This window comes from Chlamydomonas reinhardtii, chromosome 10 (genome assembly GCF_000002595.2).
Source record: "Chlamydomonas reinhardtii strain CC-503 cw92 mt+ chromosome 10, whole genome shotgun sequence".
NCBI classification, from domain to species: Eukaryota; Viridiplantae; Chlorophyta; class Chlorophyceae; order Chlamydomonadales; family Chlamydomonadaceae; genus Chlamydomonas; species Chlamydomonas reinhardtii.
The window spans coordinates 5472907-5496846 of NC_057013.1; the positions used below are offsets into that span (position 1 = coordinate 5472907).

Sequence of the window (23940 nt, forward strand, 5' to 3'; positions counted from 1 at the left end):
CTAAAGCTCGAGAGATATTCATGCCACGTTCGAAGGCTGCCCGTTCCCACATTGTGACTGGCCGTGTGGACCGTGCCGCCCGCCAAGCACTGAGTCATCCCGGCTGTGCCCCAATCCAACGTTCGCGGCCCCGCTCCCGGCCCTGTGTAGTAGTTCGACTCTAAGTAGTAATGCTGGGCACGTAAGCCACATAGATTTTACTCGCTGCAACAAGACCGTAGGGAAGCTTCCTCCAGCTAGGAACGAGCCCACCACGATGGGCCAGACTTATGGCCTTGTGGGTGGGCTTGTGATGGTCATCATCGCGCTGGCCTCCATTCCAAGCGGTGAGTGGCAAGCTATAGTTCGCGCTTGGGGCGCGTGAGTTGCGCGACATCGGAGCACCTGCTAGGAAGCCGGGGACTCGTGTGTTTGCGTAGTTGGCTGCTTATAACGTCTCATGGACACTGGGCCTTTAGGTTATGCGGGCGTTCTAATTGGAAGAGTGAGCGCCGGGTTCTCAAGTTGCTTTGGGGAAGAACGGCCTTTCCAGCGTTGGGTGTGAAGGCTGGCTCAACAAGCAAAGTAAAATGGAAGCCAATTTCTGCTACGGGTCTCATCCAACTAGAAGTGAATGCTTTCGGCAATAGTTGTCCAACTTGAGGGTCCCGGCCTTACGACGTCGCCCAGTTGTCTGCATATGCTCTTGAAATCAACAGATGTGGAGGCTCGGGACTTCAAGCTAAATGTCCAGAAGGGGCAGCAAACCTTGTGGCAGAAGTCGCCACCGCCCAAACACCGGACGAGCAGTCCCCCGCCCAAGCGGAGAGCGGTGGCGCCCCCGCCTCCCTCACCAGAGCCCCCATCAGCCCCGTTGCCGGATCCGGCCAACTCCCGTAAGTGATCCCACAGCTTTAGCCCTGCACATCCAGTAGGAATTTGCCTCGCAGCGCATGTGGTTCCTCACCTGCCCTCACCTCACGACATCCCCCGTCGCATCCCGTGTGCACTTCCCCGTGCATGACGTCCGGTCGCGCAGGCGAGAAGAACGGAGTGCGGCTGGTGCTGGGCGATGGGCCGCGGGGCCGCCTGGAGCTTTCCTCCACTGAAGGATGGCTGACAGACTATGTTGACGGAGCCGTGGCATGGCTGCCAGTGTGTCAGATGATTGGCTTTGACGACTCCAAGGCGCAGGTAGAGAGGTCGGGGCTTGACGGGAAGGTTTTGTATGCCCAAGCCAATGCAGTGGAGAGGAAGGCCACCAAAGATGCACGGATTGATTGCTACGGGGTGAACCTGTGTCCAACTGCGCTAGAATGGGCTAGGGGGAGCTGCAGGAAGGCAGCCAAGCAAAGCCGGCAGTGGGGGCAGGGGCGACAGCATGCATCTGGGCGAGCGGGCTTGGATGGGGGAATGTGTGAGTGTCTGTAAGGTGGGTTGTGCCCGCGGCGTGCTTCACACAGTACAGAGCTTGCGTCACTGCCGCGTGCGACCGCTTCCAATGCACCATACATGGGCAACAGGGGCACATAGTGTGCAAAAAAGCGTAGTCGCGTGATTGCCTGGTCCACAGACTCGTCCGGCTGTGCCCAGGTCTCGCCAAGTGTATGTGGGCGGCGTGCCTGACGCACCGCCCAGGGCACCCAAACAACCACACTCTTATAACTGCCCCGTGCAGATCATGTGTGAGCTGCTGGGCTACACGTACGGCCGGCTGTACTACGACGATGAGGTGGCGTGGCGGCCACCCAACGACACCGCTAGCTACACGTAAGTTTCTCAAAGGGGGGGATCGCCTTCTACTGTAACAGAGTTCCTTGGGACTGCCGTAGGCCCGTGGTCTGTGGCACCGGGGCCGGCTGGTGCGGCGGTGTGTGTGCCAGTTTTCCGTTGCTTGGGATGCAAGCTGTGCCGATGTGCTGATGTGCCGATGTGCTGATGTGGCGGCGTGCTGGTGTTGGCGAGGTGATGTTGAGGGGGTCGCCCTGCGCAATCCGTGGGGCCGTAGCATGGCTTCCGGGCTGAAGGTGGGGCAGGGCGGCGAAGTTGCGAATGCCCCTGCGCCAGCCCTATGGTGCCTTGGTGCGCTGGAGTAAGCGTTGCGCCGCGCCCCGACTGGCCGTCACTCTTACCCCCCTCCGTTCTCCATGGCCGGCTAACCTCCCCCCCCGGCCTGCGCCACGCTCTGCGCTCTCTCGCCCGCCTGCAGTGACCTGCCCATTGAAAACCTGGACTGCTCGCCAAACTACCCAGATGCGCCGCCGCCCAGGTAGATGTCTTGAGCATCGCTGGCTCGCGCTGCCGCCTGTGTCAGAGACGATGGCTCAGGCTCGCCTAATGCGCCTTCCACTACCGCTCCCCACCCCCCACCAACTGAAATCCCTTTCCAAGAATCTAACCTCCCAGTATGCCGCTCTTGGCAAATCACTTGTTGCGCTTGCAGCTCTGAGGGCGGGGACCAGACGGCCGGCGGCCACCGCCGCCGCCTGCTGGCGCCACTGCGAGCCGACATCAACATCCCCAAGAACGCGCCGTACACGTGCAGCTTCTACTCGTACGCCACCAAGCGGTGCGACTACTCCGGGCCGCTGGTGGGCGTGGAGTGCGGAGGTGAATGGGCCCCGCGAGGCGTGGCGTTGGGTGCTGTATGCGTGTGTATGGTCCGCGCGTTTGTGATGTGTGGTGCGCACGCGGCTTGGTGGCCGCGTGTCTATGACGCGAAATTTGCGGTGGGCCGCGGCAAGAGGGCACGGGGCTGGGATAGGCTATGCTTTTCAGCTTGATTACTTGAACTGTTAAACGTGTTGTGGTCGACGCGCTGACAGCTTCGTGCGTGTCATGTGCTGTCTGCAGATGATGTGTTCCCCCCGGCGCCCCCGCCCCCGCCGCGCCCGCCCAGCCCGCCCAATGGTGAGCTCGCAGGCGACGACACATTTTTCGTGCATGGCTGCAGTGTACTGCAGCCCTACAGGCACACACGAGTATGTATGTGCGGTTGCCGCCCGTCATCACCCATGCCCTGCCCTCCGCCAGAACTCCAGCTGGCCAGCCGCCCCATCACCCCACCCCAGTTGCCGCAGGCCACAACCGAATGGAACGCCCAACTACCTTTCCAAACCCCCAACCCCCAACCGCCCCAAACTCCCGCCGCCGCCTTTCTCCCTACCTCCCCCAAACAGCCCCCCCGGACCGCAACGTGGATCTCAAGTTGTACGGCGTGGGTGTGGGCACTGTGGCCGACCTGGAGTCCAACCTGTGCGACAGCGAGGAGCAGGACGGGTGCCGCAGCTACGAGCGGGCGGAGGTGCTCATCGCGGACCCTGCCAACCCAGGGTCGCAGGTGCGGGCGGGCGTGGGGGCGGGCGGGCGGGCGGGAGGGTGTGTTGGGGGAAGCTGGGTTGGAGGGCGTGTGTGGCCGCGCATCTGCTGGGTTGGGGGGCGTGTGCGGCCACGCATCTGCTGGGTTGGAGGGCGTGTGCGACCTTGCCGCGATGTACGATGGCAGGTGGCGCAGCGGTTGGATTGTACTGGTAGCGGAAACGTGCGCCGCACAGCTTGCCCAGGCTCCATGTCAGCTGCGAGCCGGGCTCTGTCCAAATGACCGCTGGCATCTCACGTCTCGCGGGGGCCCCATTCCTCATCCTGATTTCGGATCCAGATCTGGGCGCCTATCTGCTCCGTTGACAACAATGATGACCTGGCCATATTGGTGGGCGACACGCTCTGCAAGCAGGTGCGTGGGTGCGGATTTGAGAAAGGAAATGGCGACAGGATGTGGGCAGGTGAAAGGAGCGGTATGGGCTGCGCTGCTGGAACGTCCTCGGTGAGGGCCGGGCCCGAGGACGGCGCATGCAGGCGTCGTGTTGTTCGAAGTGGCGTTAACCGTGCGTGTGTTGCATCCCGTGTTGCCCCAGGTCGTCAACTACCCGGACCCCGGCTACGTGTCCTACAGCGGCGAGGTGCAGCTGCCGCTACAGATCCCGGAAGGTGAGGCGCGGACCAATCACTGAGGATTCGTTCTTCAGCCCCCTGCCAGCGACGTTGGGTGTTGAAAAGACCATTGCATGCACGCTTGGCCACAGAGGCTTCGCGCGCAGCAAGCAGGGTCGGGTGCTGATGTCCTGGCGATGCAACCAACCATTGCAGCAGGATACTGCGATGGCACGCCCCCCACAGTCGCGCGGCCGCATGCTGATGTGTGCGGTGTGGCTGTGCCCCGCCTGACCCTACGCCCCACAGAGCCCGACGCAGCTGCGGAGGGCAACCTGTTCCGCCCCAGCAAGTATACTCAGTGGTGAGCGTGCGTGAATGGTGGCTCCAAGGCTCCCTTGCTACTGTATGCCCTGCTTTATCACCCAGTCGCACGCCCAGTGCATGCCGTGGACCGTCGAGCAACCCGGAGGTGGAGGTGGAGAGCGACGGGCATGGCTGGCCACGCGCTGACATGTGTGGCGCGCATTTCTGCTGTTTGTGGCGTGCGTGCAGGGTCACATTCACGGGCGGCGAGCCGGACGCCCGGTACCCCGCGCTGCAGCAGTTGGAGTACACGGTGGGTCGGTGCAGAGGGCATGCCAGTTGCCGCATGCACGCAGGCCGTTGCGTTCTTCGTGATGGCGGCTGGAGCCTCGGGTGCCCTTGCTGCGGGCGCCCGCCCTCACAGTTTGCACGTACACATGACGCATGCATACTGGGGATGTGTCGGACGCGCGCACGGCTGCACACGGTAGCTTCACCAGCCCGCCCCGTGCGCCTGCACCCTCGTTTCTTTCCTGTGTTGGCAGGTGGCGTCGGCATGTGAGAGTGCCCAGCTCTTCGCCGTCTTCTGCTCCTACGCAGATGATTGATGGTGGGGATTCCGTGGAAGCACATCCGCCTGATCAGCTGCTCCTGTGGTCTCGGGTGAAGGTTTAGAAGCACTGCTTTGTATTTGTGTGCGAACCCCCAGCATTTGAGTTTCCACACCTTGAACTGGCCTCAGACGGTGAGACCTCGGGCGTTGTGCTTAGGGGTTGTGCTAGATCAGGAGGTTTGAGGCATGGTTGGTTTAGGTTAGGCAAGCATCGGGCACGTGTGTACGACGTGTGTGTTGTGTGTGCACGCACGCATGATCCTGGAGTTACACACATGGGCGACCCAACGACGGCCTGGAGGCCCGATGTGTGTGTGTGTGTGTGGCCAGTGGGTCTTCCACCGGGTGTCGCGTCGCGCGGTGAGCCTGTGACTGACTTGCTCCGCGATTACTACGGTAGTGCGGGCCAACGGACAGCGTTGCCGGCGCACATGAGAGATTAGATGAAAGCAGAAAGTATGGATGTGCGTGCTGCGTGCAGTGTAATCCATGCCGGTGAGATTGTGAGACGCAGCGCACGTGTGCGCGCGTGACTTTTATGTGCATGTACTCGTGTATGCGCGTGTAAAGCCCGACCACCTGCCCAGGTGCTGGCTGTCGGGGCTGGGGTTGGGCTGCAAGCTCTGCTTAAAACACACACAGCGCGCTCCCCCCGCTACACGTGCGGGTAATGCAACGTACGTGCACAGATTGCCGATGAGCCGGTGAGCCCCTTTTGGGGACCCTGTCGAACTCAGGCGAGTCTACAACTCCACAGAGGTACCTCTACCCCCCAAGATTAGCCACAGCCCCTGTGCCTCCCGCAGTGCTTCTCGGAGTTCCTCGGCCGCACTCAGCGTTCATGTTTCTCCGCACGTCGATAGCCATCTGCAGTTTCCGCCAAGAACTGTCGGCCACACAGGACGCACTTCACAGTCCAAGCAAAGCTTGCTCGCCTCTATCGGAGACGCCTCTCACCCTCATACCCGAAGTTCCGTTGTCTATTCCGCGTCATACGGTATGCGGCGCGCGTCTGTCCCGGCTTGCAAGGTCGCACGCAAACGCACGCGGCGCCAATCACTCGCAGCCACCTCACAATCGGTACGTGCACGCTTCCTGCAGTGCTATCTCTCATGCCGCTCACGACTGCACTGCAGCCACCCGTACGTCATAAGCTACCTCTGTGCCGCTCCTCCTCCTCCTGTTGCTACTGCCGCCGCCAGCACTCCGGCTATGTCGTTCGCCTGGCATTGCCAGTGCAACCTGTGCTCCGCTATCTGCCATGTATGCCATTACCGCTCTGCTACTGCTGGGTGGCACTGCTGCTGCTACTGCTGCTACTGCTGTTGGTTGTGGCGTTGAGCGCCATCTGCACGGGGTGGCTCGTCACGTAGCGCCGGAGCTTGTTGGGCACCGAGCTGGGGCAGGCCTGCGGGGCAGCAGGAGGAGATGCAGAGGCGCGCGTGTGCGTGTGTGTTCTTGTTCGAGGGCACAAGGAAAGCATCGATGGGTGCGCAGCATCCCGGCCAGTCCTGACACGCCATGGCAAGGACTCAGCAGCTACTCGAATGCGCATAACTCCCCCACTGTTATTGCCCGCCTCGGCCAGCCAGCCACCCAAAACCCACCCGCGGGAACATGACATCAAAGTTGTACTGGTCGTTGAAGCTGGGGCCGGCCACCGCCTCGCCGCCGCCCCCTGCCTTGGCCGCCGCCGCCTCCGCCGCCTTACGCCGGGCGGCGTTGGCGTTGATGCGCGCTGACACCTCGTCCATAGCCCTGAGGTGGTAGGTGGGTGGGTGGCTGGGTGGGTGGGTGGGTACGGTGGGAGGCGTGTATGGGGACGTGTTTGGGATGATGTTTCCCGGCTGCCCGCCCGCACCTGACCAAGGCGTCTGTGGCGACCTTGATGTCAATGTCGGGGCCCTGGTAGCGGACCTGCGGGCCAAGGGAGGGAGGGTGTAGCCGGACGCGAGCAAGACAAGAGTTGCGTAGCCCAGAGCGGCAGTGAAACGGGCGGCAGCATGACACGCAGGAGGAGGCCCAGGCCAACTGGGTGAAGCGAACACGTGCCCACATACCCGCCCTGGCTGCGTCTTCGCGTCCGCGCATCCCTGTTCCTTCTTGGGGATTCCACATGCCCACCTCCACACCCACCAGCCGCACACGCACACACACACACACACACACACACACACACACACACACACACACACACACACACACACACACACGTCTGGGCTAGCTTCGCACGCACGCACGCACGCTCGGTAAATCGGTAGGTATCGGTAAGTAACTCCGGCGTCGTCTGGGCGGGCTTTCGTTTCGTTTCTTAACACACACGCACCTGCTCGTAGTAGGCGCCCATGTTGTGTGCCAGGCTGGGGAACAGGTTGAGCATGTTGCCCGTCTGCGTGTCCTCCCACCCCACCCCCGCCAGCTCCAGCAGCGCGCTCTCGCCCGCCGCGGTGGAGGTCACGAACGTCAGCGCTGCACCGTGCACGCCGATCAGGATGCCCGTCCTGAGGCACAGAGAGTGAGGCGCACAGAGGAAGGCGCACAGAAGAGGAGCACAGAAGAGGAGCACAGAGGTGAACAGAGAGGCGCAGGACGGATTGGGGGTGGGAGCGGGCTGGCGGGGTGGGCGGGCAGCGGCCACGGCCGGGCCTGGCACGGACAAATGCAAGCCGAGGCAAGCCTGCACGCCTCCCACACCACCTCCTTCATCCCCCACACGCTTCCTCGCACATCACCTCCAACACAGCACCTTTCCCCCTCATACTCGTGACTCGATCACTCCGTTCTTCACATTCACGGCTACCCCTCCCTCTCAATCTTCCTCCTCCTGCCGCGCCCCCACCTGTATATTGTCATGAGCTGGTCCGGGTAGTAGGGCCAGTCGCTGAACTCGCCAAACACCAGGTCGAACTGCACGTCCACCGCCGCGGCGCGGCAGCCCGCCAGCCCCTCGTCGCCGCCGTAGTAGCGCGACAGCAGGCAGGAGCGTGAGTTCCACTCCAGGATGGCCAGCTGCGTGATTTTTGTGTGTGTGTGTGTGTGTGTGTGTTAAAGAGCACAAGGAAAACATTGCGCAAGGACAGTGTATGCGATGTGTGTGTGTATGTGTGTGTGTGTGTGTGTGTGTAAGGTTGCCGCAGATCGTGCTGGAGGCGGAGGGAGAGGCAACAGAGACGTGGGGAGGGCTAGGAGAGGGCGCGTGCTAAGAACCTCAGACACAACTGCAGACGCGTCGCGGACAGCGCCAAGTGCTATACAGGGCACATCCCATCCTGCGTCCTTCGTTCCTTCCTTGTGTGCTCTCGCCGGCAACACGCTTCGCTTCTTTGTAATTATTAATCATGAATGTAACCCAACCCACCTGCAGCGCCGTGACCACCGCGTTCTCGTTGGGCACCATGCGCGCCGACTGCCACTCCGTCATGCCGGTGCCGGACGTCAGCCGCAGCGCCTCCAGGTTGCGGCGGCTGGTCCACACCACCTGCGGCTCCAGCAGCCCGGGCAGGTAGCCGGAACAGCGCAGGGCAGGCGGGCAGGCAGGCAAGCAGGCGGCCAGGCAAGTAGCAGGGGCGGGGCAAGGGTGTGCGGGGCAAGGGTGTGCGGGGCAAGGGTTCCCAGCAGGTTGGCCCCATTCGGGGCCGTCGGGCCCGGCGTTCCGGCGAGCAGCTCATGAGGCACATGCCGCCGTTGCCAACACCGCACCCAAACCATCCACCTCAAGCCACCGCACCGCCAGCGCGTTCGCCCGGCATCCCCGCGCGGCCTTACACGCCTCTCCCTGATACACCTTGCTCCATCTGCCCTCCCCCTCCCTGCCCTCAGCCCCCAACCCCGTGCCCCAACCCCCGCCCCCACCACACCTGCCGGCGTATGATGCCGCCGGTCTCCGCGGCGTGGTGGTGCACTCGGGCCAGGTAGGCGGGGTCCAGCTCCTTGTGCAGCGTGCGCAGCCACCTGGGGGTGGGGTTGCATGATTGATTAAGAAGCGGAGTTGTAGCCAGGCACATTGGTACAGCAGGGGAGGGATGGGGATGGGGGGGTTGGGGTGGAGGAGGTTGGGGTTGCAAGGATGGTTAGGAAAGCGGTACAGGGGGTGGGGTTGGGTGGAGGAGAATGTGAAGAAAGAGGTGGGCGAGGGACAGGAGGAGGGAGTCACTGGAGACCTGCTTTCGCAGTTCACCACGGGGATGGAGGCGGGGGGATTGGAATGAACCACCCCCACCCACACCCACACCCACACCCACACCCACACAAACACACACCTACACACGCCCCAGGCTCCCTCACTTGTGCACGCCGATCATGACTGGCGAGAAGCAGTCCGAGGTGTTGGGGTTGGGGTTGAAGGCGATGGAGTTTGTGAAGGCGTTGATGAACAGCGCGGTGCGGAAGCAGGTGTTGGGTGGGTAGGGCGCCTCCGCCAGGTGGCGCAGGCGGTAGGGGTAGGAGATGGCGGCGTAGGTGGGGCGGTAGGAGGCATGCGGCATTTGGTCGGCCAGCACGATCTGAACGCCCTGGGCGCGGACCTGGAGGGGGAAAGGACGAGGGGAAGGGGCGGGGGAGAGGCGGGACAGAGGGGGGAGAGGGAAGGGGGCAGAGTGAGCGAGCGAGGGTTGTGCTTGGAGGGTGGAATGATCGTTGGAATGGGGTGATGATGGGGATAAAATGAATGGGTGGCCGAGCCGCATGCCATCAGCGATATGTACATGGCGCCTGGCAGTCGGCAAAGGAGGTCCGCGCATGCTGAAGCGCTACCTAGGTGTGGTGGTTGCACGTGCCGCTGTATGGTGATTGGAGGCGACGCCGCATGCCGCTGCTGGGCCCGGGCCGCCGCCGACAGGGCTCTTCTGCGCACTGCCCGCACCACTGCCCGCACCACTGCGCGCACCGCACCACTGCCCGCAGCCCCGCTCCGGACTCGCCATCCCGCGCCTGTGCTTCCCGGGCCACCTGCTTTCCTTCCCTTTGAGCCCACGTCTCTTTCAACTGTCGCTGTTCCCGTCCTCCCGCCCGCACCTCGGGCAGGTCCGCCACGGCCAGGCTTGTGAAGATGGTGGACAGCACCTGTGTGTGTGAGTGTGTGTAGGTAGGTAGGAGTGTTGCATAGGCACAAGAAAGGAAACAAGAGGAAAAACGCCGGGTTGGCTCGGATGGTGTCGTAAGCCGCGGCGAGGAACAGCGCAGCCGCAGCCACCGCCGGGGTTGCTTCCTTACCTCGGGGTAGACCACATAATCCCCCCCAACCACCACCACCTCACCCCGTAACTCTGCATCCCAAAGGGTCTCCATCAACTGAGAATCCCGCACAAGTGACTACCCACCAGCCCCTAACGTGGCTTGTCAGGCGTCTTCGCGTCTGTGGCCTCCAATAGGGAACGGCGAAAACCACCTCCTTGTCCGAGAGATGAGGTAGTTTCGAAGCCTTCGGCCTCAGACACTTGCACCCACGTGGCGTGGGCGCAGCCCACACCTGCCCTTGAGGGAGGGAGGCACCTTCATTGCCCGTTCTTTCGGTTCTGTCGCATAAACCACCCAGGCCACCCCGCCCACTCATCCCCCCCGCCCCTCACCTCTAGCTCGTGCAGCGTGTGTGTGTATCGGTCGCGGATCACGAAGGCCACGGGGTGCTCCACCACCCGCCCGCCGGCGGGGTCGCACGACTGGCGCACCACGTCGTAGGCGTTGTCCTGTGCGCATGCGTGTGCGGCAGGTGGCAGGTTGATGGTTAGTGGGTGGTGGCGGTGGTGGTTAGTTGATTCCAACATCAACAAAGTGTGGCCCAGGACGAAGGGAGGCGCAAGCAGTGTGTCTGGGTGGGGGGGGCATGAGTGTGTGTGTGTATGTGTGTGTGTGTGTGTGTGTGTGTGTGTGCATGTGTTTGTGTTTGTGTGTGTGTGTGTGTGTGTGTGTGTGTGTTGAAAAGAAAACAACAAAACGAAGCCCGCCCAGACGGCGCGACGGAGTTACTTACGGATACCTACCGATACCGAGCGTCTTGTAGCCGCGTCGACCCCGGTAGTCATACTTACCCGCAAAAAGCCTGGAACCCCCCCTCGGGCGATCGACGAACGACCTGACCCCGAGTGGCACCCATATGCATTGTATGCGCCGCGCCCTGGGCGCGCTACAACGTTGACCCAGCACGCCTAATGCCCTGATTCCCGCCCGCTGGTCGTAGTCGAGCTCACCTACGGGTGATAGAGGAATTGCAGGCACAGGGGCGGCAGCGAGCAAGTGTCAAGTGTGTGTGTGTGTGTGTGTGTGTGTGTGTGTGTGTGTGTGTGTGTTTGTGCTGACATCTGATAAACCGTGAACCAGAAACGAAGGAGCGCACGCAGTGGGTGTGTGGGTATGGCAGGGTGCGTAGGTGATGATGAGTAGGCGCCAGCTACCGTACTGGGACGAGGCAGCAGCAGCAAATCCGCGTCCCCTCCCTTGCCAGAACCAGGTGAATGCAACCCCCCCTGCCTGCCCTGCCCCACCCCGCCCCGCCCCCCCTCCCTGCCCCATCCACCCCCCTGCCCCACCCTGCCCCGCCTGCCTCCTGCTCCGCACCGCGCACCTGAGCGTTGGCCCACCACAGCCTGTTCTTGTAGCCCTTGGTCAGGTTGCGCTCTCCCAGCAGCTGCACCTTCACGGAGCAGCCCAGCTTCACAGAGCCCACCTGGTGACGTGTGCGGGCGTGTGGGGGCGTGGGCGTGAGCGTGTGCGTATAAGAAGCGCATGGAGAACATGTGTTAATGCAGCACAAGAGAAAGATGCATATCCGTGTACGTGTGTGTGTGCGTGTGTGTGCGTGTGCTCTCCTTGGCACGAGCATCCTTGACACCACATGTTCACACAGCCCCCAAGGCGCGCCCCAGACCACCCGCCGCCACAAGCCACACGCCACGCGTGTCGAGAGCCAAACCCCAACCCAATCCCCGCCCCCTTCAAGCGTCTCACCCCGGGCTTCGTGTTGTCCGCGTCCTGGCGAAAACAACCCCTGCCCTCTTCCACTAACCCCTCATCCCCCGCTCCTTGTAGCTTGGTTTGGTTTAGTTTGGGCTGGTATTTACAACCCACCCCTTGCGATCTGGTGCACACACAAGCGCGCGCACACGCACCTTGGGCGCGGGGAAGCGCACGTTGAACCCCTCCGCCTGGCCGTCGTAGTGCGCGCACGTGTCCAGCACCACGTTGCGGCCCACACACAGCAGCTGCGCGTCCTTGTAGCCCACATTGCGCGGCATGGAGGGCTGCAGGGGGTGGCGGGGAGAGGGGCAGTGGGGTGAGGGTTGGAGGGTAGGGGATAGCTGGAGGCGAAAGGGTTCGGGGCGGGCACAGCAGCTTGCCTTTCGCGGCACCAGCACGAAACCCAGACACCGCACCCCAGCCAGGTTGGTTTCTCGCAAACCCCCTCATCCCAGCGATGTCAACTCGCAAACCCCCAAACCCGCCAACCCACCAACCTACCCACTCGCGCTTCCCCCACCATCACCCGCCAAACCCACCCCCTCCACTCCCTGCTCCATGAACGGCTGCCCACTTCTCCCCCCCCCCCCACACACACACGCACACCCACCCACCCACCCACCCACACACACGCACACGCACACACACACACACACACACACACACACACACACACCTGCAGGTAGCAGCCCACGCTGCTCTTGTGGCTGGTGCCCACGGCCGTCAGCTCCGGCAGCTCGGTGTCGGGCTCAAAGGCGGTGGACAGGATCTGGGAGGGCGGCAGGGCGGCAGGGGGCAGCAGGGGGCAGCAGGGGGGGAGGTCGAAGGGGTGTGGGCGCAGGTGGAGTGGATGTGGGTGTGGGTGTGGGTGCAGGAAGCGGCACAAGTGCAAGGAGAGGTGTGCAAGGTGTTGGGGTGTGCAATATGCTGGGGTTCAGGCATGAGCGCCGATGGAGGTCGGCGCACTGCCCACCTCAGCCTTCTTCTTGCCATAGCCGCCGCCGCCGCCCCCGCCCCCGCCGCCGCCCTCGTCCTCATCCCCATCCTCGCTGGCAGCCGCATCGGCCTCCGCCTCCGCCTCCTCCTCCTCCTCGTCGTCATTGTACACGTCAGACGCCCCATCTTCATCACGGCCGCCGTCATTGTTTGCGGCCTTGTCGGTCACTTGCTTCAGCAGCTTGTACATGAGCGAGTTGCTACTGCCGCCGCTGCTGCTGCCGGCGGCCGCCTGCAGCAGCGCCCTGCGCTCCTCGGCGCCGCTGGCAGCCCCGGCGTGGCGGCCGTGCCTCCTCCGCCCGACTGGCAACAGTTCGGACCGGCTATGCGCGTGCCCGTATAACAAAGCCCCGGTCCCGGTGCTGCTACTGCCGACGGCGCCGGCTGCTGCGTGCCGCCCAACGTCGCCGGTGCCGGCTTGGAGCAGCCCCCTCCGCCGCCGCCGCGCCGTCCCGCCAGTGCTACTGCTATTGGCTGCGGCAGCAGCTGCTGCCGCTGCGGCCAGCCGCTCCTTGCGGGCCTGCATCTTCTTCGCGAAGCGTATCCGGTACTTAGCCAACGGTGAGGCCCCTCGCTGCACGCCGCTGAGCGTGCCGTCGTCGTTCAGCCTGGCTTCCGACTTGCACAGCCGGAAGTGGTGATACTTCTGGTCCGTGATAAAGGTGTAGCCGTAGCGCTTTTCGCATTGCTCCGACAGCTTGACGCCGAGCGATTCCATGTACGCGACGCCCTCGCGCACGAACCGCATTGCATCATTGTGCGCGACGTCAGCGGGCGTAACGTTGGCTATAAGCACGTCCTCCAGCGTGTGCCCCTTCCGCCGGCTGCTTGTTTTCTGAGGCCGAAGTGCGTGCACATCGCGTCGCTGGCACAGTGCTAGCAGCGCGAAGGCGACCAGCACATAGGATCTAAGCGCTCCACCATGACTGCGCCTGAGGACCGCAGCCATGGCGAGCTTGCTGCACGCACAAGCTTGCTGACCACTTCGCGCGCGTTGTGCCTAAGGACACAAAAGCTTCGCTGGCCTGCTCATAACTGTTTGAAGCGCGCCTAAAAGTAATAATACGGTCAACTTCTCTGTCTACAGAAAAGGAATAGGAACGCACGCGAGAGTTGGAGTCATTACCCGCTAGCACAGAGGAAGGAGCCAGAAAACGAATGAGCTCTATCCACACAATAATATGCTGCAAGAAACCCGGTCGGTGTAACATACGAGGGTGTTGCACCGAATCCCCCGTGCCAGAAGGTGCCGTCCACCCGCGAGTGGTCTGCCCATACCCTGTGCCTCCTTCCTTTCCCACCACCACCACCACCACCACCACCACCACCACCACCACCACCACCACCACCACCACCACCACCACCACCAGCAGCAGCAGCGTATTCCATGCATTCGTTACGGCTGTTCGCTAGCTGGGTCGCCCACCTGTCTCCTCATAGCCCCATTCCGCCGGCCACCACACTGGCCGCACAGGCACCACCCGCCATGCCGCACCCGCACCCACACCCGCACCTGCTGCCTCACTCCCCGCCCCTGCCGCCGCCGCCGCACCAGTCGCCGCCGTCGCCACCACCAGCTCCCCGCGGCCCTCCGCCGCCGCAAGCGCCGTATCCAACTTGAGGTAGGCAATGCCCCACCCCGCACCGCTCGCTCTCCCGGTGCTACTGCTACTGCTACTGCTACTGGTGCTGGTGCTGCTACTGCTGGAGCTGGCCTGCCCGGATGCCGCCGCGGATGAGCAGGTGGAGGAAGCTGCCGCCCCGCGCAGCTGCCCCACGCTCTTCCCCGTGGCGGCGTCAAGAACGTCCAGGCCCACGGCGGGAAGTGCAGGACCTGTATTGATGCGAGGATGCGAAACAGCAACCGCTCAATTGCATGCCAGGGAACTGTACGTTTGCACCAGCCCCATCGGACGTACCTCCCGCATGAAAGCAACTCCGAGAATGCATAGTCACACTTTGCGCGGTGCGCCCAAACGCCAGGCTCGAAAAAACGCAACCACAATGGCGGTGCGCCCGCAAGCCCCGCGCACCTGGCCCCGCCGCTGCCGTCGCTTCAAGCCGCACAGGCATGAGTCGCCTGCATATACAAGCGCATAAATGCATCGGGAGTGTTACATCCATCCAAGGCCAATGCCCCAACTCCGCGGCAGCGTGGGGCCAAGCTTCCTGCCGCTCCCCCATCGCGCGCTCCACCAGCACCACACCGCCCCCCCTCAGGTGAGAGGCCTACACCTCCACGCCCTCCTCCCTCCTCCCTCCTCCCTCCCTCCCTGATCCGTTCTCACTTGCGGATGACGCCGCGGTAGTGCGTGAAGCTGTTGCGCTCCTGGCCCACGTAGCAGCCCTTGGTGTACGACACGCCGCGCAGCACGTCCACGTTGAAGTCCAGGGGGGCGGCCTGGCCTGTGGGGGCGTGTGTCCGAGAGACACCGACACGAGGAGAGGAATAACGTGGTGACGTGGATTGAAAGAAACGTATATGTCATGTATATGTCGTGTGTGCCTGCGGATGCAAATGGCAATTTGGAAGGCATATGCATGTGCATGTGCATGTGGCTCGTGTAATTGGCGTACGGCAAAGGACATAAGGATGCGAAGCGAAACGCCAGTGTAAGTGCAAGTGTAAGAGCCTGTGCTGGGGACCATTGCTTGCGTGCCTGTGTCACGCCCATGTGTCCCCACTCGCCCATGTGCCCCCACTCGTCGCTTCATGTCATTTGTGTTCCTGAACCTGCCGCCGCCTTCCGCCCCCACGCCGCCCATGCCATCGCCTGTACCGCTGCCGCCCCACACGTCCTCCGGCACTAACCCCACCCGGCCTCTCTCTCGCTCACCCGCGGGTATCTCCGCCTCGCCCTCCGCCACGCCCAGGCTGTAGCGCCACGCCCGGTAGGCCTCCTCCCCGGCGGCGCCTGTAGCAGGGGGGTTGCGAAAAGCGCGGAGCTGGAGTTCAGGTCAATGCGGCACGAGGGTCGCACGGAACACAGGCACGTAAGCACTCCGTACGTGCGCGTGTTGCCGTTGTGCTAGCTGCCGCACGGAGACCCGGGAGCCCGTCGGGCAGTGGCCGTGGCACACCCAACCCCAGGCCTCCACAGTTCTTCGCGCTCACCTCCCGCCGCTGCTGCCGCCGCCGCCACGTCCGCCGCCGGCACTAGCGCTCTGTAGCCCAGCTGCGGCAGGCGCGGGTCCGGCCGCCACCAGGGGCCTGCGAGTTCAGGCGGCAGCAAACACACGGTGTTAACACGGCGAACACGCCAGCGGCATTGAGCTGGCAGCACCTGCATGAGGTCTGGTCATTGCGCTGCGGAACCTGCGCTAGCCCGCTCCACCGGTTCCCTCCTCCTACCGTATCCCTGAAGCACGTACCCCGTGGCGGAGTGCCGCCGCCACCTCCACCTCCACCTCCTGCTCCTGCTCCTGCTCCTGCTCCTGCTCCACCCCCTGCTCCGGCTCCGCCGCCAGCTGCTCCGGCTGCGCCCCACGCCGCCATGACGCGGTACTGCGCGCTGACGTCGCGAAAGGTCACCGGCCGCCGCAGCTTGTACCTGAGAGCGAAGACGCGAGAATGCTTGACTTTATTAAGTGTACGTCATCATCGTGCTGTGTCCATCCAACAACCCGTCCTGTCCACATCGCAGCCCCAACGAAATGGAGGCCACACCTTCGGGCTGCTGTCCTTCACCGCATTCCATCCACCTAATCCACCCACACATGCACATTCAAAAACGCAAACACACACGCACGCACTTGTTCAGCAGCTGCATGGCCGCCGTCGCCCCGGCGGCATCCACCTCTAGGAGCAGGGCGTCAGGCATGTCTGCAGCGGAGAAGAGCGGGGCAGCAGGAGCAGCAGGAGCACGGTGGTGAGTTGGTGAGCTGGAAGGTTCGTGTACAATGATGGCAGCTGCCAGTGCAACGTTTCATGTGTCCCGGTTCCTTCCCACGTATCTTCATGCCACCTCGCCATGCCGCCCTTCCGTACCTTGCTCCCACTTCCCACATTGATTACGGCATCAATCACGGCATTGGTTACGGCACCCACCACGGGCACCCCCCACACACAAACACAACCCGCGTACCCACCCGGGTGCCGGCTGATGAACAGGTCGTGCAGGAACTTCCCCTTGGGCGTCAGGACCGTGGCGTACACAGGCGGCTCGGCCGGGCCTGTGGGGTGCCAAACGTGGCGGCGGTGTTGCGGCGGCGGTGGCGGCGGCGGCAAGTAGGTATGGAGGGCGCCGTATGCTTGCTGGTAGCTTCAGTCTCAGCCGCAGCTCAAGACTGGACTGAGCAGAGGAGGACGTCAAGGCCGGCGGCCAAAGGCCCGCCGCGGCCGCGATCAGTAACAGGCTCAGGCACAGAACCTACTGTAGAAAGGGGCGCAGCCGCAGCATGCCCATATGAACCCGCCCTACCAGCTGTCTGCAGCGGCCGCACGTCGTTGGTGACCATGCCCTGTAAGGGGTGCAAGAAGGAAGTGCGCGCAGCAGTCAAGGGGCTGCCGCCCTGGTGCCACGTCAGGTGCTTGCCGCGTTGCCGCCATGCCGGTGCAACACCCTGCCCCTCTCAAGGGCCCAAACCCCTGTTATGTCATGACAAGCACACACACCTGCAGAAAGGTCAGAGCCTGCGGCCCTTCCGCCAGCAGCACGCCGCGTGACGTTAGGTGAGCGACTCGCCCCGATGAGGATGGTCCCGCGTCAGTCTCGGTGGCGGAGAATGAGCGCCAGGAGCTACATGATGCTCCTACAAGACTATGACGCTGTCTACAAAGCGGCAGAAGGCCAGCGAGCATCCCCTGCCGCGACATCGCAACACAGTGTGCGAGGCTGTAGTATCAACTTGGAGCTTGGACTCTTGTTAATACAGGAACCCAAATGTAATATGAAATACATCAGCGATTGAGTAGATAGTCGCTGTGTACAAGGCCTGCATCGCGCTCGCTGCACATGCGGTCCTTTTGCTCGCGGCGTAGCACAGGTCAAGGGCATACATATACTGTATCAAACAAAAATGCCATGCATCTGAGTATGTCACGTTCCCAGCAACGGCCGGCGCCCTGGTTGCCCGGCCGACAACAGCATGTCACCGCGCCTCGGCTGCTTCACTCCGCTCCAGCCGCTGGCGCCAGCATCTCATCGGCATCGTGCCAAGAGCCCTTGGAACCGCCCGTCGGAGTCCCGGCGCCCAGCCCGGAGCCAGTCCTGGCCCCAGCCCCCATTGCCACCCCGCAGCCCGACCCCTTCGCCTGGCTGCACGACCCCTCGCGCCGCGACCCCCGCGTGCTGCGCTACCTGCAGCAGGAGAACGAGTACTGCAAGATCCAGCTGCGGCACCTGGGCCCTCTGAGGAAGCAGCTGGAGGAGGAGCTGGCGGAAGCCGCCTGGCGGCAGGCCGTGATGCTGGCGGCACAGACGCCAGCGAGCGGCGCGTCGGCATCGCTGGCGCTGTCGCCTATGGCGCTGTCACTGCAGAGCAGCGCGGGGGGAGCAGACGTGGCGAGGGACGGGTATGAGTACGGCGGGTACATGTACCGGCGGCAGCCGGTAGGTGCGACGGGGCGTATGCGGCATGTGCGGGAGAGGGTGGTGCGGCCAGGGGCTGCCGCTGCCGAGTTGCGGCACCAGCAGCAGCAGCAGCAGCAGCAGCAGCCGGCGGACGTCGTCGTGTTGCTGGATGAGCATCAGCGTGCTGCAGCCATCTCCGCTGTTGCAGCTACTGCCGCTGGAAGCGGCAGTAGCAGCAGCGGCGGTAGAAGCAGTAGCTGCAGCGGCTACGCGCTGTGCTCCTTCGCGCCCAGCCCGGCCTTTGACCTGGCGGCGGTCACGGAGGCTCTGCAGCCCGAGCCGCAGGGCCAACGCCGGCCCGACCGCTTCCGACTGCGCCTGCTGCAGCTCTCACATCCTGTGGGGACCGGGTCGGATCCTGGCGGCGCTGCCGCCGGCGTGGCAGCCGGCGCCGGACAAGGTCAGGCGGGAGCCGCAGACGTCGCAGCGGCGGTTGGCGGCGAAGGGCGGGTGCGGGAGCTGCCGCTGCCGCCGCTGCCGGAGACGGCGTTTGGCGCCGCCGCGAGCGATGCAGGTGCCGGTGCTGGTGCTGGTGCTGGTGCTGGAGCCGGAGCTGGGGCTGGAGCAGGTGCTGGAGGAGGGGCAGGAGCAAGAGCAGGGACCGGCGGAGGGGCAGGCGCAAAGGCGACGCTGCTGCACATAGACCCGGACGGCGTCAGCGGTGATGTGGGCTGGGTGGCGGGCCCCGCGGGCGCGGCAGGCGGACGCCTGTACTTCACGCGGGCCGCGCAGCGCGAGCTGTGGTGCTTGGATGTGATGCCGCGGGCACACCAGCTGCAGCCGGGCAGTAACAGCAGCGCCCCTGGCAGTAGCAGCAGGGGCGTGGGTGACGGGCACACCGGTTACACCGTGTCGGCGCCGCGGCTAGTACTGCGGGAGCCGTACGGCCAACCCATGCAGCTGGTACGGCACGGCGCGGGGCTGTTCGTGGAGTGCCTGGGTAACGGCGGCGTGCCGGTGGAGGTGCGCTGGCTGGGCCAGGCGGCAGTAGCAGCTGGGAACGAGGGCGCAGGTGGCAGTAGCAGCTGTAGCGGCCAGGGCGGAGGCCAGGGAGCGGAGGGGGGTGAGGGCGAAGCGGTCGGCGAGGCGGGCGGCGTGCCGCTGCTGCCGCGCGCTGCTGGCCGCACGGTGGCCGTGTTGCACATGCACATGGCCCCGTCCGGCTCCTCGGATGGCACAGAGAGCGGCAGCGGCAGCGGCGGCGGCGGCGGCGGCAGCGGCAGCGGCGGCAGCGATAGCAGCGGCAGCAGTCGTGGCAGGGTTCAAGGACCGGAGGGGGCGGAGGCGCTACTGCTGTGGGTCACAGACCTGGAGCGCCCAGGCGGCTGTTTAATGCTACAGCCCCAGCCTCGGCCCCAGCCGCAGCCAGCGGAAGCGCTGCAGCCGCCGCAGCTGCTGCTGCCGGCAGACCCGCTGCTGCGCATCGTTCACGTACAGAGCCTCCCGGCAGTAGCAGCAGCCACAGCCACAGTTACAACCACAGCCGCCGGGGCAGCTACTGCCACGGCTTTGCAGCCTCCCCAAGGGCTGGCGGCGGCGGCGGCTCAGGCGCGGGGATTGGCACGGGTGCTGGTCGTGCGGGAGGAACTGGATCCAGAAACTGCCTTCCCGACTGGTCAGTTCCAGATCCAGGAACTGCAAATCCAGGTACCGGGTCTAAACCCGAATCCGTCAATGCCGCTGGCAGACAGCGCCGGCACCACAGCAGTGGAATCCGCAGACCTCGCGTTGTGCCACGTTGAGGTGGTGCGGTGGCGGCGGCTGCTGGTAACGGGCGGCGCACGCCACGGCAGCCTGACGGTCAAAGGCTGGGACGAGGCGGCGGGCGCGGTTACGGTGTCGTACAGTTGCATGGCGGCGCCGCCTGTTGTACGTGCCGTACAGTTGCTGATGCCGGAGGGGCACGGGCAGCCCGCGGCGGAGGCGGTGGTGCTGCGCTGTGATGGCGAGCGTGGCAGCTTTGGCGGCAGCGGGGCTGGCAGCAGCAGTAGCAGCGGGGCGCCGGTTGTTGCTGCTACAGCCGTAGCTGCGGACGCAGGCGAGTGGGAGCTGGTGACGGAGCGGCTGTGGGCGACGTCGCATGACGGCGCGCGAGTGCCCATCACCCTGTGCCGCCGCAGGCCTGTGGCCGCCAGCGGTAGCGGCAACGGCAGTAGCAGCCTCCAGCCGCCAGGCCCGCTGCTACTGCGGGTGCACGGGGCGTACGGCCTGGATCCAGGGCTGGAGCACCAGCCGGCAATGTCAGCGCTACTGCGGCGGGGGGTGGCGGTGGCGGTGGCGCACGTCCGTGGCGGCGGGTTCCTGGGGCCCGCCTGGTGAGAACGTGGGGCTTCTGGGTATTCAAAATTTTTAAGTTCGCGTGAGCTTGCAGTTGTTGCCTCCTGAAAGCTTCGGGGCAATATGGAAAGGTTGTAGTTTGATTGCAAGAAGCAAGGGCAGGCACACGCTATGTGACTGTCGTGCATTATAGAATGACCCCAAAAGCGCCGGGCCAACAGGCCCTATATATTGTTGGGATCATGATGTAGAGGTCGTATCACGACAGTGACGAGCCGCTTTCACCGCTTCGTCCACAATCTTTCTCGCAGGTATGAGGGCGGCCGCGGTGCCGCTGCCAAGGCCAACAGCAATCGCGACCTGACGGCGGCGGCGGCGGCGCTGGTGGCGGCGGGCGTCACGGCACCGCACCTGATGTGCCTGGAGGCGGAATCGGCAGGTGCGAGGACGCAGTGGCCGTGCAGTAGTGCGCCCAAGCCGCCTTACCTGGTGTGTTGGCTGCTGTAGTAGGACAGTCGGCAAAACACACATGCGCCAGGGCATGTTCCGCAGGGGTAACAAGTACTAGTAGAACTACCGCGCTCCGCTCACAGCTGTGCTTGAGCGGTAGTCCCTTTGGAGGCGGCATACGTCGCTTTAGCAAATGGGCTGGTAGCAGCGGCGCTGCACTCGCCGTGTTGACGTGAGTGCTCCTGACATGCATCTGGACATAAGCAACGGCATGGCTCTCTCACGCGCGGCCCCTGTATTTCCCAACGCAGGCGGATGGGCCGCGGGCCCAGTGCTGTTGGGCGCCGCCGGGCCGCCGCCCAGCGACGGCGCCCCGGGAGGTCCCCCCCCGGCGCTGTTCCGGGCGGCGGTGCTGACGGTCCCCTCCCTGGATGCGGCGGGCGGCCTGCGCCACGACCCCACCTACGGCTCACATGAGCTGGGGCCCGCCACTGCTGCTGTTGCTGCTGCTGCGGTTGAGCGCAGCGGCAGCAGCGGCAGCTCCGCAGGAAGTGCGGTCGCGGAGGAGCAGCACCAGCAGCACCAGCTACACCAGCAGCAGCGCGGCCCGGCTGCCGACCAGGCAGCGGTCGCGAGCTGGTGCCCCTACACGCGCTTGGCGGCGGCGGCAACCGCGGCATCAGCGGGAGCGGCAGGCCCGGCGGCGCCGCCACCGCACCCACCAGCGGTACGCAATCCGGCGCCGTGCACAGCGGTTGGCGCCACGTGGCCGGCGCTGCTGCTGCGTACGGCGCTGTACGACACGAACGTGCCGTACTGGGATCCGGCCAAGGCGCTTGCGGCGCTTCGGTGCTGCGATGCGGCGGCGGCGGCGGCGGCGACAGGGGCCAAAAGAGTGCCAGCCGCCTCCGCCGTCACTGGGTCGTTGGCGTCAGCGTCAGCTAGCGGACAGCACGGACCTCCTCTACGGGTCATGCAGGTAAGCCCCGAGCCCGCCTGCAAGGGGGCGGTGAGATGCATGGCAAAGGTTGGGGTAACTCTTCTGGCTGGCACGCTCTTCTGGGGATTTGCCCCCAAGCTTTCTCTGTTCAAGCAGGTCGAAAAGCTTGCCTCCCGGCACTGGCTGATGGACGATTCCCGTTTCCCTGGCCCCCTTTCGTCCACTGCCGCAGGTCAAGCCAGGCGGCCATGACGCGTTTGACAGCGTGGCGGATGACGCGCTGCGGGCCGCCTTCATTCTGTGGGCGCTGGGCGTGTGGCGGCCCGCCCCGCCGTCGGCTGTATCGGCGGCGGCGGCGGCGGCCTCGTCGCCTCGGTCTGCTACCCGCCCCGCTGTAGGTGCAGGCCAAGCTCAGGCTGCAGGTCCACAGGCGCCACGAGCGGCCACGCCCCCGGCGGCGAGGCCGCGGCAGCCGCCGCCGCTGCAGCCGAGGCAGCCGCAGCAGGCGCGGCCGCAGCAGCCACAGGCAGGCGGGGCCGTGGCTCCAAAGCCAGGGTCGCGGCGGCCGCCTGGCGGGGCGAGCGGATCAGGTGGTGCGTCGCCGCGGCCGTAGCTGAAAACCGTCGGGGGCAGTTGGAAGTCGTCGAATTCCCAGTGCAAGCAAGAGCAGAGGGTGGTGAGAAGCATAGTCCCGAGTGTGTATGTGTCCCTAAAATCCCGGCCCACGAATCCCACAAGGCGGGTCAGGGCAAGAGTCGCAGGTGGCAGTCAATGTCACACAGTCTATTAGCGTAGCCTTGCGGATTGCGTGTTATGAGTAAGGGGTCTCGGAATCGGAGCATGTGCATGAAGCCCGGGAAACGGGCATGGCAGCATAGCGCCTGGGGTCTCGGAACCTGAGGACGGGAATGGCGATGGAAGTAGTGGCGTGTAATCGCTTGAATGTCACTGTTTTCAGCGCAAAGAGCCTGGCATTCTGCCGGCAAGTGCGTCTGCTTAGCCCGTGCCTCGCCCTCGAACTTGTCATTGTTGTGTCGTGGTGAAATCGAGCAGTAGCCAGGCGACTTGCCCACGCGATACACGGCGTGCCGCCTCGTGCTCTCATGCTTTGGTACTGGCTCCGGCCGCTGCTGCGCTGGACTGGACTGGACAGAACCGGAATGCTGGCAGCTCCCTTAGTCTCCCCTCTCCCGAGAACAGCTCAGCCCCACAGAACTGGGCCATCCGCGCCCTGCGGACAGCGGGAGAGGTCTGGATTTCGCGGAAATGTGTGGCGCTACCGTGTGGCATGGCTGATACCCAATGCCTCGTAGCTTGTCCCCGCCAAGGCAGGCGGACTGGACGAAGGCAGCGTTTTTGGGCTGAGCTCCCCAAGCGAACGACTGGATGGGTGAGGCGGCGGCGCTGCTGGAGGAGAACCGCGCACGCACGCAGGAGCTCAAGCAGCAGTACATGCTGGCGTTCGAAGTGAACCTGATGGAGGTGTAGGCGCGCACGCGCGTTGCAGCTGGCGTGGGGGGCTGACGTGGTTGATGTGTTTGAGTGCGGCTGCGCGGTGGCTGGGTGGGTAGGTGGCGTGTGGCGTATGGTGCTGTCCTACTGGGCGGCGGGCTGCAGTGTAGCTGGCTTCACGTGCGGCAGGGTGTGGCATATCGTGCGATGTGAGAAGACTTGAGTGCCTGTGACGTATATTGTTGGTGTGGTCAGGGTATTCACTATCGCGGCAGGACGCTTTGGCAGGTTTAGCCGCCTACTCCTAACTCTACATTGCTGACCACTCAACATCAGGTAGGCTGGCAGCCGGAGACTGATGGGCTTTAGAATACGGTTTTGGGCTGAGCCCCCCGAGCGAAGACTGGCGTGCAGATGTTCTGGTGTTGGGAGTTTGGGACGGTAGGTAGGGGACTGACTAGTGCTACTGGCAT

The 23940-nt window shown here is 64.3% G+C and overlaps 4 protein-coding genes across 4 annotated transcripts; 2 read left to right on the plus strand and 2 right to left on the minus strand.

The window, feature by feature from the left end:
* Window positions 1–5408, plus strand: CHLRE_10g458900v5 (uncharacterized protein). The gene is made up of 13 exons (XM_043067116.1): window positions 1–326; window positions 699–875; window positions 1019–1173; window positions 1658–1749; window positions 2189–2248; window positions 2423–2589; window positions 2833–2889; window positions 3159–3319; window positions 3638–3712; window positions 3894–3966; window positions 4219–4273; window positions 4465–4528; window positions 4761–5408. Exons 1-13 carry the CDS (start codon window positions 257–259, stop codon window positions 4821–4823), a joined length of 1269 nt encoding a protein of 422 aa, XP_042920513.1. The 5' UTR covers window positions 1–256; the 3' UTR covers window positions 4824–5408.
* Window positions 5409–5444: 36 nt separating this feature from the next.
* CHLRE_10g458950v5 (uncharacterized protein) lies at window positions 5445–13938 on the minus strand. The gene is made up of 14 exons (XM_043067117.1): window positions 12753–13938; window positions 12456–12548; window positions 11932–12063; window positions 11388–11489; window positions 10396–10512; window positions 9842–9889; window positions 9113–9351; window positions 8686–8779; window positions 8187–8306; window positions 7668–7837; window positions 7155–7329; window positions 6690–6745; window positions 6436–6586; window positions 5445–6236 (listed from the first exon to the last, which is right to left on the minus strand). Exons 1-14 carry the CDS (start codon window positions 13722–13724, stop codon window positions 6111–6113), a joined length of 2595 nt encoding a protein of 864 aa, XP_042920514.1. The 5' UTR covers window positions 13725–13938; the 3' UTR covers window positions 5445–6110.
* A 46-nt stretch (window positions 13939–13984) lies between these two features.
* CHLRE_10g459000v5 (uncharacterized protein) lies at window positions 13985–17630 on the minus strand. Its single transcript, XM_043067118.1, has 10 exons — window positions 17391–17630; window positions 17197–17236; window positions 16865–16948; window positions 16529–16598; window positions 16148–16326; window positions 15891–15986; window positions 15613–15690; window positions 15064–15181; window positions 14809–14855; window positions 13985–14609 (listed from the first exon to the last, which is right to left on the minus strand). The coding sequence occupies exons 2-10, from the start codon at window positions 17231–17233 to the stop codon at window positions 14185–14187; spliced, it is 1134 nt and encodes a 377-aa protein (XP_042920515.1). The 5' UTR covers window positions 17234–17236; window positions 17391–17630; the 3' UTR covers window positions 13985–14184.
* Window positions 17631–17740: 110 nt separating this feature from the next.
* Window positions 17741–23922, plus strand: CHLRE_10g459050v5 (uncharacterized protein). Its single transcript, XM_043067119.1, has 4 exons — window positions 17741–20663; window positions 20937–21064; window positions 21387–22054; window positions 22248–23922. The coding sequence occupies exons 1-4, from the start codon at window positions 17800–17802 to the stop codon at window positions 22626–22628; spliced, it is 4041 nt and encodes a 1346-aa protein (XP_042920516.1). The 5' UTR covers window positions 17741–17799; the 3' UTR covers window positions 22629–23922.
* Window positions 23923–23940: the final 18 nt, after the last annotated feature.

Coding starts and splice junctions, on each gene's coding strand:
- CHLRE_10g458900v5 (XM_043067116.1), top strand. CDS start 257: ATGGGCCAGACTTATGGCCTTGTGGGTGGGCTTGTGATGGTCATCATC. Junction 327..698: donor GCTGGCCTCCATTCCAAGCG/GTGAGTGGCAAG, acceptor TGAAATCAACAG/ATGTGGAGGCTCGGGACTTC. Junction 1,174..1,657: donor TTGACGACTCCAAGGCGCAG/GTAGAGAGGTCG, acceptor TGCCCCGTGCAG/ATCATGTGTGAGCTGCTGGG.
- CHLRE_10g458950v5 (XM_043067117.1), bottom strand. CDS start 13,724: ATGGCTGCGGTCCTCAGGCGCAGTCATGGTGGAGCGCTTAGATCCTAT. Junction 12,064..12,455: donor GCGTGGGCTGCTACCTGCAG/GTGTGTGTGTGT, acceptor CACCCCCTGCAG/CCCTCCATGCCGCGCAATGT. Junction 11,490..11,931: donor TGCGCTTCCCCGCGCCCAAG/GTGCGTGTGCGC, acceptor ACACGTCACCAG/GTGGGCTCTGTGAAGCTGGG.
- CHLRE_10g459000v5 (XM_043067118.1), bottom strand. CDS start 17,233: ATGGTCACCAACGACGTGCGGCCGCTGCAGACAGCTG. Junction 16,327..16,528: donor GCCATGCAGCTGCTGAACAA/GTGCGTGCGTGT, acceptor CTTCGCTCTCAG/GTACAAGCTGCGGCGGCCGG. Junction 15,691..15,890: donor GGCGGCAGCAGCGGCGGGAG/GTGAGCGCGAAG, acceptor CCCCTGCTACAG/GCGCCGCCGGGGAGGAGGCC.
- CHLRE_10g459050v5 (XM_043067119.1), top strand. CDS start 17,800: ATGCATCTGAGTATGTCACGTTCCCAGCAACGGCCGGCGCCCTGGTTG. Junction 20,664..20,936: donor GGGTTCCTGGGGCCCGCCTG/GTGAGAACGTGG, acceptor TCTTTCTCGCAG/GTATGAGGGCGGCCGCGGTG. Junction 22,055..22,247: donor CTCCTCTACGGGTCATGCAG/GTAAGCCCCGAG, acceptor CCACTGCCGCAG/GTCAAGCCAGGCGGCCATGA.